This window comes from Mytilus trossulus, chromosome 14 (assembly GCF_036588685.1).
Source record: "Mytilus trossulus isolate FHL-02 chromosome 14, PNRI_Mtr1.1.1.hap1, whole genome shotgun sequence".
Taxonomy (NCBI): domain Eukaryota; kingdom Metazoa; phylum Mollusca; class Bivalvia; order Mytilida; family Mytilidae; genus Mytilus; species Mytilus trossulus.
This window is the reverse complement of record NC_086386.1, coordinates 74,109,619-74,123,839: the sequence shown is the minus strand read 5'-3', so window position 1 is coordinate 74,123,839 and position 14,221 is coordinate 74,109,619. Positions and strand designations below refer to the sequence as shown.

General features: G+C 30.9%; 1 protein-coding gene across 1 annotated transcript; it reads left to right on the top strand.

Annotated features, from left to right (window-relative positions):
- Positions 1-974: 974 nt before the first annotated feature.
- On the top strand, positions 975-1,736 carry LOC134698054 (E3 ubiquitin-protein ligase TRIM9-like). Its single transcript, XM_063560343.1, has one exon. It carries the CDS (start codon positions 975-977, stop codon positions 1,734-1,736), a length of 762 nt encoding a protein of 253 aa, XP_063416413.1.
- The last annotated feature ends 12,485 nt before the right edge of the window (positions 1,737-14,221 follow it).

Genomic DNA, 14,221 nt, shown 5'->3' with positions numbered 1-14,221 from the left:
GGGCCAAAAGAAAGTGGCTTCTTGCTCTTTGTACTCGGTAACATTCCTTGCCCTGTGTGGTCTAGCGTTTTCGTACATGTACAAGGGTCAAGGAGTTGAACAGGATCTTCCGGACCTTTGTCTATCATTACATTTTCTGTGGCAACATGCCGTTGTGAAAAACAATGAAGATGTGAATTACAATGAAATGGTTACCTATTTTACTAGTGCTCCTCTTCCAGCATTTGGCATGTTAATTGCTTATCAACGTTAAGTCAGAGATAACTTACGCCTTGCCATATTTCAAAGTGACTTGGTGAAGGTCAAATTTCACCTGTACGCGGTATAGAAGAAAGAAATACAAAGGCACCGACCTTTAAAAAAAATTAATTGGTGGGTTTATCGGAGTTTAATTTTTTTTGTCCAAATTAATTTTCTTAGCATTTGTTATATGCAATTCATAACACCAAACATAACATAAATTTATATTATTTTCGCAAAAGTTCTTGAATTAAAATATTGCTAGTTACATATTGGTGGTGCTTAAATTTTGACGGACCGTGTATTGGCAATACCTTTGGCAAGAGTTGTCTCACAAGAAAAAAAAATAGCTTCAGGAAATAAGAATCATACAACTTATTAATGCGAATTATGCAATTCGTTAAGTACTGCAAAATGTAAAACTTGCATTCTTATACATATATCCTTATATGCCCCCCCCCCAATAGATTAAATAAAATCAATTAAATAAAAACTAAATATATATTTCTATTGACACATTACATAGGCCACAACTGTAATAACAAGATTTGACATTTGTTGCTGGAATGTCGTTATATGAATTTGGTCATTTGCATGGAACCTCATGTGAAATAACTCAACAAAATCGAAGTATAATTAAATACGATATAAACATTACATGAATTTGGTGTTTTATGATATTTTTTAATGAATTTTTATTTCATGCAACAGATAAATTACACAAGCAAACTGAGATGGCACAGGCTGCGTCCAAAACGTGTGAGATATGTGTGTCTAGTCCTGGACATAACTATTGCGAACAGTGTGACCAGCTGTTTTGTGATGGATGTAAAATATCTCATTTACGGACAAAAATGAGTAAAGACCATACATTTCTAAGTGGCCCGAATATAAACCCGGAAGTTAAACAATATTGTAAAGAACATGATGAAACATTTATATATTACTGCATGGAATGTGATTCGCCGATATGCAAAATATGTGTGATTAAAAAACACAAATTGCATGACTTTGCTGAAATCAAAGAAACAACTGACGGAATCAAAGCTGAGGTCAAAAAGGGAATGGACATGAAGATGGAACACCTACAGTCAAAGATAGCTGATATTGACCAAGGGTCTAATCAATATCAGGCTGATGTTAATGGAGTCATCAATGCTATACGAGAGGAAGGGAGACACTTGAAAGAGCTGATTGATAAGAGAGTTGAAAATCTAGTTAAATCGGTGAAAGAGAAAGAAACAAAAAATCTTCAAATTTTGAGGTCCATTGAAAATGAGAATAAAACAACTTTGGAAAAAGCAAAGGAGCAGCAGAAGGTCTCGCAGGGGATAACAGATACCACGAAACTATTTCAAAAGCTAAAACAAATTAGGTCACAAATCGATAAAAGAGAAGAAATACAGATACCTATTTTGCCATCAGTCAAATATGTTAGACAAAAAGTAGCAGAGAGTGAAATAGAAAAACTGTTTGGGGAATTAAAACTTGGGTAAATATCTTCTTAGTTATTGATTTTATGAAGTGCTATGACAACTGCTGTTGTCATTTTGTCTTTATTTCGATGTTCTATATGGACTTTGGCGTGGCAGTTGCTTTTCTTCTATGAGATGTTGAACATATATGATATCTTCCGCTTCTTGTTTCAAATGAATTCTGCGTTTATTTCTCAGATAGTAAATGTCTTACATGTATGAAAACAATGCCCAATTATACATGCTTTGCTTTTTAAAATTGTCAGTTGTGTTTTTCTGATCATTGTGTAAAAAATACCAGCATTTCATTAATTGCAATACAAACATATTTATGCGCTGACTAAATTCTAAATTCTAAATATATGTTTACAGTACAAGTTGGAATTCAGTAAGATCCATCATCCTCCATATACTCATTTGTATTCAAATATCTACTACTAGAATTGGTATTCCGATTTATACTTATTAAATCCACTACAAATGAAAATTTCAATATCTACTATATATAATATGATGGTTTTTATATTATAGACAAAATGTTAAATACGTTGAAAACATTTTTGTTAACATTGTCATTATAATTACTCACAATTGACCAACAAAATAAGTTAAAATCCAAGAATGAAGTTATAATTTGATAAAATTTAATGACATACCTGTACACTTAAGAGTTGTCAAACCATAAAGTACCTCTTATAAACTAATGATATAGCAAATTTTAGAAAAAAGATTGAAGGACTTTTAGAAAAAAAGCTTTGCTGTGATATGAATTAAAAAGAAACTGAAACTCCGATTTATTAACGATGTTTCAGGATCCTACTTATATCCAATTCTTACTGGAACATAAACATCTCAAAACATATTTCCTTTGATATTAACTTCACTCCGTATTAGGTGTTTAACTTTCATGGAATCATTGACCTTTATAGCTGACATTTTATCTCAAGACTTTGTGATTCACGCCAAGACGTCAACAACCAAAGAAAAACTAAACGGTCTTAAATGACAGACATACATGAACCTACAGTTATCAATTACTAAGCACTACAAACCAGTGAAAATCTGAAATTGCCTATATCAGTACTCGACTTTCCTTTTTTAAATCGATAAGTCTGAATTGGTCTAAGATTTACTTTATATTACTCAACTGTAGTTGACCTGTACTTTAATTTTAAACACGTATGAACCATGCTCGATCTAATCTGAACCATGGTTGACCTAGTTTGAACCATACTCGACCTAATCTAAACCATACTCGACATGGTCTTAACCAACCTAGACCTAATCTTTATATTTATCTTTTGTATTTCATAAATATAAGAACTGTTTTTAACAAAAGCTTTTTCTCTTGTTTAGAAATGTTAACAATAATTTGAAAGTAAAAATGTATTCCATAAAGCATTTACACCACATTTTTCATAGTAAACAAATCTATAATTTCAACACCAAATTCATTAACACTTACAGGAGTTATATACCACCTTTGAATTAAAAATTGAATAAGCTGATCAAATTATCTCAAACTGAATTGAAACTAATATTTTTTAAGTTATTTAAAAAAAAAAATTATTTTAGATATGTTTGGTGGTTACTGGACAATTTTCATTAGTTAAACTTAAAGCCTAGTACAGATTAATAGTATCATTTGAATTTAGTTAATAATGCAGTGATTTTTTTTTCTAATAAAATATGTATCAAATATATATAAAGTAACTGAATACATTTAAAGCATGACATCTTTGTTTTAAATAAAACAAAGAATCTAATATAATCATGATATTAGAACTTTCATTGTAATCCTTAATAACCTCTTAAAAAAGGAAATGAGTTCTAAAATTGCAATAATTTATTTCAAGTAAATTTAAATACATTTTGTACAAATTAAAGAGGCGACATACAAGCACTTTAAGTTATAGATAATGCATATTTTAAGGTTTTTCTTGTCGTAGAACACACCGAGGGGTGTCAGGATTGATCAAATGAAAGACCGACCGGAGGGAGGTCTTTCTTTGAACAATCCCGACACCCGAGGTGTGTTTTACGACAAGAAAAACCTTAAAATAAGCATTATCTGACTTATATACCGTCAAAAAATATTAATTTTATAAAGATTTGTAAAATTTAGTATCCTTTTTTACCGACAACACTAAAGTGGGATATTCCTTTCTAATGCGTTAAGGTTTTAATACGCCCTTCGGCTCATTTAAAATGTGAAATAAAACTCACTAAATAATTTAGATATAAACCTTTTAAAAATTGTTATCCATACACAATAAAAATATTACTGTAACTGCATGAAGTAAGACACAAATGTATTGTTACCATCCGATAACGGTGTATGGCAAATACAATACACATTGTAAGTAATTTATTATATCACTTAGCTTATGGAAAAGGGAGAGGGGGTATGTTTTTTTTCCGTTTTATTATGTTATTTCTATCGCGGAAAAGTTGTTATCTATTTAACCATTATACTTGAATCGAATGAAAAGTTCAGAAAGATTGTCTTTCGAATAGCAATACATTTTATTAAAAGATAATCAGGATAAAATTATATACCCTCCGCACCGACCCTTTCGTGAGTTACGTTAATGTTATTCAATAGAAGATTATTTTATTAGTTGATCATTTGATAGAGTAAAAGGTATACATTAATTTTAAAAAGATACAAACTGACACGAAGACGAATATACATACATGTAGATCACAGTATGATTTCCTATTCAGTGTGTATCGTTCTAAACATGCATGAAATATTTCCCACTGGACGTTAAGCAATCAACCTATTCAGTTTGACTCAATAAGATTTTCAAAATCTTACACACGAATATGTTAAATCTGGATTTATTTTATGAAAGTCTACATTAAAATTCATCTGACCTATATGATAATGTTTCTTTACTATAGCTATAAATCAACAAAACTTCACGTTATTTGTTTTCAAAATTAAATTGCGGGTCTAGAATGACCATTTCTTTTACATCTATCATCGGTTGTACTTTAGAAAATAAATTTCCAAATCGGCAACACAAAACTATTAGACGATTAAAATTTTGAAGTAAATCATAGATTGCATGTTTATCAAGGAAAATAATGACCTTACACAGGTCATTATTTTATGCCTTGGAGCATATACCATTGAAACATGGTATCGTCCGGGTTGGTTATGAAAAAGAATGACCTGACGTTCTGAAAGAATATAACTCAATATAGGTATATAATCAGGTTTAAATACCTCAGTACAAGAGTGTTTTACAGGTTAAAAAACCCTTATTTTCTTCAACTTGTGTATTACCTATCTAGTGAATTCAAAAGGACTTGCGATTTTAAGTTTTACAGGATGTTGCAGTTTTGGATGAATATTATTTATAATTTAATACTCTCTGACCAGGTGTGATATGTTTAATGAGTTTTCCCCAAGCAGGAGGTATTAATGTATACTTCATGATCATCACTTATCAGAAGAACAATTTGAAATAGATTGTATATACTACATGTACTATATTCCAAACAATAATAATAGATACATTTATAATATACGGTGACCTATAGTTGTAAATGTCTGTGTCATTTTGGTATCTTGTGCATTGATGTCTCATTGGAAATCATACCACATCTTCTTATTCATATTTAACAATTTCAGTGATTTTGTTGGCCGTTGTTACCTCATTAAAAGATAATTATATAACTACATGTATTGTATGTAACCATGAAACCAATGTAGTTTTATTTAGAAATTTAGAAAAATTTAGATTAAAACAAAGCACACATGCCAGACAAGAAGCACCTTAATAACCTTCAGTATAGTAGTGGTTTTAAGGTAAAAGAAAATCTGTTTTTCTAACAAAACTCTAAAACTTTAAAATCAATATTACTATATTTTAAATCAGATAAATTTGATTTAACAATTTCTATGTGATTAATCTGAGAATAATGTAATGATGTTTGTTTTTATATAATTGTATATATCTTTTTTTTCTTGTGACTGTTGTAATGTCAATATAAAAGAATTTATTTTAACAGTTTTAAAATAAAAAAAAAAGTAGAAGTTATATGGCAAAGTATGGTTAAGACTGGTCGAGTATTGTTCAGTTCTTTGGTCGAGTAAGTTGCAGACTGGAACAAAAGATCAAGGACAGGTCGAGAACGGGTTAAGACGGTTTCAGATTGGTCGAGTAATAGTTCAGAGGATTCGCAATGACAAAGATAAGGGTCAAGTACACATCAGTACAGTCGAGTATGGTTAAGAATGAGATCGAGTTATGTTGAGTTAAATTCAGACCAATTCAGACTGTTCGAGTAAAAACCAGAAAAGTCGAGTACAGATATAGGCCATTTCAGACTTTTACTGGTTTGTAGTGAAGTGTAAGTACAAAATTTAAAACAATTATTATCAAAATCTTATCAAATCAATTATAAGGAAAACATTCCGGCAGGGCATACACAAGCTAATTTTTGACACCCATATAAGATTAGAAGGAAATTGTTAATAAGATCATTATTTTTTTCTCAGAGAAACTGTCAAAAAAGAAGAAAACCCAAAACTTCAGGGGAACAGGTATGTATTTATAATAGACATTTAACATAGTTGTTTCTATTCTTCCCGTTGCCATGTTCATCTCTTCTACGTGTTGACTTTTGCTACACTAATACTATTTACCAAAATACCTAGATTTTTCTTTGTTTGTTATGTAAGGTTTGCGTACACAGGGAGATAACTCGAATTCAAATAATTGAAAAAAGGAGGGACCCGCCATTTTGAATTGCTTTGATTAACCAATGTTCGATAACTACAATATTATCAAAAATAAAACAACACCTACCTCACAATCGTCGTTTTGATGTAATTTTATCAAAATTTGAATCGTAAAAGTAACGTTTTGACCTTCATTTTATTAGTTTTCATTTAAATGACGTCACGTTTAACCATAACGTCTTTGTGCAAAAACAATTCATGAAGTTTCGCAGAGTTTTATTTTATTTCATAAATGTTCATTTGTATGCCCCCGCCGTAGCAAAGGGGCATTGAGTTATATCCTTGTCTGTTTGTACGTGGATCCGAATGTACGTATCACAGTGTACGTCCGTTTTTACAAAATTGGTTTCCCTTCTGTAACTTTTAGAGTCTCTTCCTCAACCAACTGATATAAAACTTATGCCACAAAACCACAAAATAGATTTGAATTTTGATGTCGTCCCTTTTACAGTTCTAGATTGATGAATGGTCCAGTCCCCTTTCTCTCGTATCCCGCAATAGAGGTTTCCAGATTTGCTACGTATCAGGTACGGTTGGTACGTAACACAACCGTTGGTGCTGTTTGGGAGTTTTCACTTAATGCATGAGATTAATGTATGTATCATGATGAAAATAGAGAAACAAAATTTCATATCAGTGATAAAAACCTTAATCTTTTATTTTATCACGATTTCACTGCTTTTAGAAAACCTTGCACGTGATTTTATACGATAAAATATATTTTGTGCAAAAGAGAATGAATCAAACAGTCCTTACTGGAACTGAGTTGCCTCGACCTTTATATTCTAAATATAGATTTGCGTTTCTGTATGGCTATGTTTTTGTTTTCTGTATATTAGTAAAAGGATTAGAATAAAGAATGTTTTCTTATACTTAAATATAAATTGGAATAATTAGAAATTACTTATTAATAATATCTAATATCTTACTTGTACCTTACTGGTGTCGTTAATGACTACATAGACAGATCCAGGGGAAGGGGGACTTCCCTCCCCCTTTTTCATGGCAAAAATTTGGTTAATTATATTGGGAATCACTGAAGCATGGATGGAGCGCCGCCTCCCCCCCTCATTTTATGAAAAGTTCTGGATGCGTCACTGAACTAGTACACGTGCTAATGGCAAAAATGAGTACGTTGATTTCTCATTAAAATAATTTTTAACTAATTAAGCTATCTTTTCGATCATTTTAGCAACATTTTTTTCATAAAACGCAACACACATTGTAAAACTATCGATCTATCTTTTTCCTTATATTTTGTTACTGAACTTTTTAATAAAATTGTTGATTATATTAAGTACTCAAAGAATGAATATAAATTTGATGACACTATCGAAAACCATTTTTTGAGTCGAAATATTTATCATCACGATGTTGCTTCATCGTGTTAGCTTATTATTATTATGTTACTAGACATTGTTATTACATTAATATTTGTAAATATTGTCGCAAGTCAAATTGTGTATTGCACGTGTCTGCGAGTAGTATAATATAATCAACGAGGGGTAATGTTTAACCAATATCCATCCATCAATCCTTTTGTCGTACAGCATTGCCAGAAAAACTTCATACAACACAGCGAATTTGTTCACTGATAACGGCAATAATTTGACGCTATATTTACACTTAGTCTAATTCAATATGAATATGTTTTTCTAACTCTTCGGTATGTTCTACGAGAAATACTATGTTGCTATGTAATGTCTTTTGCACCATTTACACTGATTTATGGACTCCGAATTAAGGATAATTTTCATCGGTTGGTAAATGGTTGTATTCAATTTGTTCAGGTTTGTATGTACTTGTATCATGAAGACAATATTACTTAAAATAGTTTTAACTCCAGTTTTTCTGAGTTTTCTCTCTCGGCTTACTGCGAAAAATATATATGCACAGTTGTGTTTTAAAAAAGGGCATGTTTCTAAAATTTGTAGAGCATATTGATTTCATGAGGGTTTTTTTTTATAAAGAAAAACTTTAAGCCCGACGGTTAAGATAATTGTCCAAAAAGGAAGGATGCCAAGTAACTTCGATATCAGCCATATCTCTATGCATAATTGTTCAAATTGAAGATGTAAACGACCTTGTATTTTTTATAACTTCATTCCCGACGTCTGATTTTTTTTCTATTTTTATTCAATTCTTCAACATATATATATACAACAGATATATTACGTATTACACAAAATTATCACAAGGCAATGTTATTAAGTATAATGACACACATATTCAGTACAATAATTAGAAATCAAACGTTTTGACACCTTCGGTTTCTTGTAAATAAATAGTATTAACAGTAAAAATTGTAACAGAGTATTAATTTTTAATAAAAAATATGTCTCCCTGGACTTTTTTATATCTTACTTCTATACCCCGTGAAAATTTTTTTTCTCTTCATTCTTCTGTTCTTTCCATTTATTGCATCAAATACACAAACTTCACGCATACTTACTGAAAGTAAATTTGGTTTTATATTAATTTTGTAATTTTTCTTTTGTTACTAAGGTCAATTTATTTTGTTCAAATACATTTTATTTGATCATGTTTTCTTAAAACTTACCAAAAGAAATACAAAACTTTAACATTTTATAATGATACATAAAGTTATTAGGAACAAAATTTATAAAGTTTTAAATTTGTTTTGTAATTGAGTTTATTTGTATCTATGTAGTTTCACGGGGAACTAACTCTAAACTATAAACCTTTCGTACAGACGGTTACTTGCAACGGTTGCTTCAAAGCATAGTCGAGTGCACACAATATTGTTTCCTACGAATACAAGAAGAAACCACATGAAATAAGTCCCAAATTACATCCAAAAATTCTCAAAACAGTTCTGCATATGATTCCTAAAACATTTGTTGATATAAAGTGTATACATCAATAATTTTCAAAAGTTAAATGACGGCTCCCACTTCGTACTACGGTTGGTACGGTAGCAAATCTGGAAACCTCTAATAAAACCTAAAAAAAAAAGTAATGTATTGGAAGCTGATTTCAATAGAAATCAGTTTTATTTCTTGTGTTTTTATTGCTTGTCCCCGTCCTGTCCTTTCACAAGATAGAAGTGTTGTTTATTCTGCTTTAAGACCCCCGGTAACTTTTTCACTTACTGTTAAGCTGTCTTTTTATTGAATTTGTAAGTCTGATGCACGCCGTTTCCGATTTTTTATACAGTATAAAATTGAGAATGGAAATGGGGAATGTGTCAAAGAGACAACAACCCGACCAAATAAAAAACAACAGCAGAAGGTCACCAACAGGTCTTCAATGTAGCGAGAAATTCCCGCACCCGGAGGCGTCCTTCAGCTGGCCCCTAAACAAATATATACTTGTTCAGTGATAATGAACGCCATACTAATTTCCAAATTGTACAGAAGAAAATAAAAATAATACAAGACTAACAAAGACCAGAGGCTCCTGACTTGGGACAGGCGCAAAAATGCGGCGGGGTTAAACATGTTTGTGAGATCTCAACCCTCCCCCTATACCTCTAACCAATGTAGAAAAATAAACGCATAACAATACGCACATTAAAATTCAGTTCAAGAGAAGTCCGAGTCTGATGTCAAAAGATGTAACCAAAGAAAATAAACAAAATGACAATAATACATAAATAACAACAGACTACTAGCAGTTAACTGACATGCCAGCTCCAGACTTCAATTAAACTGACTGAAAGATTATGATAAATACAAATTATAGACACCAAGAATTGAATGAAAAACGGCACATTTTCTGACACTTTAAGTTTATTTAGTTTAAAAATTCACGTAATGCGTCATGTTTTATACATTCTCAGATAATTTTATTGCATAATTTTTACGAATGACAGAATGTTGAACTTGGTCTTTTCCGCAATTACGCACAAAACCCACACGTTTACATCATTCGTAATGTATTTTATTTTTATCAAACTCTTTGACAACTGACGGAGTGTTCTAATAGTATACATGTAGTAATTTTTCATGGATGCATTAACACACAACTGTTGTATTGTTTCGTCCTCAACATGCCTGAAGTATTTGCAACTGGACATTTTAAAACCTCTAACCAAACAAACTTCTATGCATATAAGTCATCTTTGAATCAATTCATCTAAAAACAAGGATGGTAATATGTGTCTCTACACACGGACTCGCTATAAAATCCGTGAAATTGTTAGTTTTTAGTCTTTCTCCTTATATTACAGATCATAATAAAGTAGTGACGACGCTCGGAGTATTTTTATGAGGTCGTTTTCTGAATTTTTCGTTTCTGTTCTCCAACTTCAATTCGCTTGTACCAAATGTTATAAAATTTATACATAATGCTTTATAATGTTTCATGTTAATGTAAGAGGGGGCATCATCAGTGTCCCATGGACACATTATCCATTTATTCCAAGCTCTAACGTATTATTTCTTTGTGTAATGCATTATAATCGGAATGATATAACTGTGGTTGAAAAGAAGCCACAATCAATTTTGATTTGACGGTCGCAAATTTCCGTTTAACTGTCTCCCCTACGCGTGGACAGTAAAACTGCATTTGCGAACATCAAATCGCCAATTGACGATGGGGATTTCTCAACTACAAAGCCGTTACTCCTGTGAACTTTATTGAACTGATTTTAATTCATTGAAATGTGGAAGATTTTCATATTACATGTCTTCATAACTGCATTTCTTATTCTAAATATCAACAATACATTAACGGCTGGTCATTTGTATTCCAAGGCCATCGTCTGTTTTGTCTTTCATCATGTAGTTTGTTTGTTTGGTCAAAGACCCCAAATCTGAACATCATGTATAACAATTGGACAAATAATACCAGTAATCTTATATTTCTCCCGTCTTTTCATTAAATTGCTGCATACAAACAATTTAGCAAACATGGGGTAATGAAGCATTTTTCATGACTTTTAATGGCCGTTTGAATGTTTTTTTAAGATTTAAAATATAACAGTTTGATACACTGAAAGAATATAAGTGTTTCCTTTAAAATCAGAGTCTTGTTCATGTATTAATACAGAAGTATGACCAAAGTTAAACACCTCCATTTTTGACTGATAGTCACTAGTAGCACGATTTCAGTCTGAAACGGTCATTTTGGTCTGATCACATCTTGATTGACTGGATTTACCGCTAGAGGAAATCGTCGAGACTTTTAAGACCGTTTAAGACTCCGTTACGATCGATAGTCACATCAGGTAAATCAGTCCGTTAAGGCATGTCAAGATTATCAAGACTGAATCTCCTAGCGAGCTGTTAAGATCCGTTACGACAGTGTCAGACCGAAACAGACCATGGATACAAAATTACGTTAAGATGTTGTCAGACCGTGTTTAGTCGTGTTCAGATTTTATTAATTTGGACAGAAAACGGGTAAAACTTTCCCAGTGTTTATCAGGGGTTGCTCCCCTTTTAAGAATAAAATTAAAATTAAAAAGAAGACGGTTTATGTTAACTGAAAGTCTGCCATGTTTTAATTAAATAAAGAAAATAATCAATTCTAATTCATACCTCTTCCTATTTAATTATTTAACATTTTCTATATTTAAAAAAAACATAAGTGGTTCAAAGTCATACTGCTGCGCAAACCGTGGTGAATTGAGTTTAAAATCAACAGATTGCCGAAATTATATTTAATAATTATTCATTGAATATACACATCAAAAACTTTATTTTTAATGGTTTACAAGTGATTGTAAATAAATATTTATGCAATTACAGACTGGTGCCGTGGGGGAAAATGTGTCAACTTGACGTTACAGATAATTTGTATACCCTTAAAAATTACGGATGTCGGGATTAACACTTGAAAACGTAATCTAAATATGTTTATCTAAATATGTTTAATTTATTAAATTGTTGATGTTACTTTTCTTTAATATTGTAAATAATATGCATTATCATTTAACTTTTCATGTTTTCTATATAAATTTCATTTAAGTTATTGTAAACTTAAGACAGGGAAAAACTATAACGGTACTATGTATGTCTTTTGTCGTTTTCTGTTTATTGTCATAGCATTGTCCGTTCATTTTTGTCAGACTTGTGCGTTTGATTTCCATATTTTTTTTATTGTGTCTATAATCCAAAAACCATTTATAACTTTCTTACATACCAGATTTAGAGGCGTTCGTTAAAAAATAAAGGTTAAATATTATTGCAAAAGTCTGTGAATTATTGAAAATATGACGTTCCGAAAACACAAGTCGCTATATTAAATGCTTGTAAATCTCTTTTACATGTGGTGCGCTTTTATTCAAATACCTTTCTGTTACATAAAAAAAGTGTAAAAACAGTTATTGAAATCCAGCTGAAAAAAAGGGAAAACGAATAGTGTCTATCTAACTTATTTTTCAAATATATCGAATACACAAATAAATCTCTAACCATCAACGCTTGCAATTTGTTTTTACTGATAGGTGTCTGCTGGCATTCGATTGGATATCAGTTTTATGTAGGCGTAACCATTCATCACACTTATCCAATCAGCTGTCTTGTGTGCGATCTCATAAGGTCCACATAGTTTAGTTTTTTATACATGTAATGGTAGCGATAAAAAATATTCGTGCAGAATATTACGGGGCGCCGAATGGGACTCTTGTGGTTTTGTACAAAATTCAATTCTGTCATAACAAAATCATTTTTGTCTTACAAAACTATGTGCTACAGACTTGTTTTGTGAGAACTTCAATTTTGTGATGACAAAATTCATTTGTGTAGACAAAATTCATTTTTGTCATGACAAAATTCATTTTTGTAGACAAAATTCATATTTGTCATGACAAAAGTCAATTTTGTCTAAAAGGTATGCAAATATAAACATATTTACATACAAATTTGACTTTTGTTACCTGATATGGAAATTAAATCACAAAAGTCAATTGTGTGAGGTAAGATTCAATTTTGTGAGACAAAATTAACTTTTGTAAGACAAAATTGACTTTTGTGAGACAAAATTGACTTTTGTGAGACAAAATTCAATTTTGTCAATTTTGTTGAGACAAAAGTCAATTTTGTTAATTTTGTTGAGACAAAAGTCAATTTTGTCAATTTTGTTGAGACAAAAATCAATTTTGTCAATTTTGTTGAGACAAAAGTCAATTTTGTTAATTTTGTTGAGACAAAAGTCAATTTTGTCAATTTTGTTGAGACAAAAGTCCAATTTTGTTGAGACAAAAGTCAATTCTGTGACGACAAAATTCATTTTTGTGACGACAAAAGTGACTTTCGTTGAGACAAAATTCAATTTTGTCAATTTTGTTCAAACAAAATTCAATTTTGTCAATTTTGTTGAGACAAAATTCAATTTTGTCAATTTTGTTGAGACAAAATTCAATTTTGTCAATTTTGTTGAGACAAAAGTCAATTTTGTCTCACATTGGTCAATTTTGTCTCACAAAAGTCAATTTTGTCAATTTTGTTGATTACAATGGTCAATTTCGTTGATTACAATGGTCAATTTTGTTGATTGCATTGAAACAAAATTGAATTTTGTCTCACAGAAGTCAATTTTGTCAATTTTGTGTAACAAAAGTCAATTTTGTGTAACAAAAGTCGATTTTGTATGCAAATTAGTTCACAGAAACCAAACTAAACTAATTTGAATACAAAATTGACTTGTGTCGCCCAATTTTCAAATTAGGTAACAAAAGTGAATTTTGTCATGACAAAAGTGACTTTTGTCCGCTGATAGATAATTTTGTATGACAAAATTTTAAATTTGTAGTATGATACAAATTTTGTTAAACTGAACTCAT

What these genes read in the sequence shown, in the direction of transcription:
- LOC134698054 (XM_063560343.1), top strand. Translation starts at nt 975, where the DNA reads ATGGCACAGGCTGCGTCCAAAACGTGTGAGATATGTGTGTCTAGTCCT.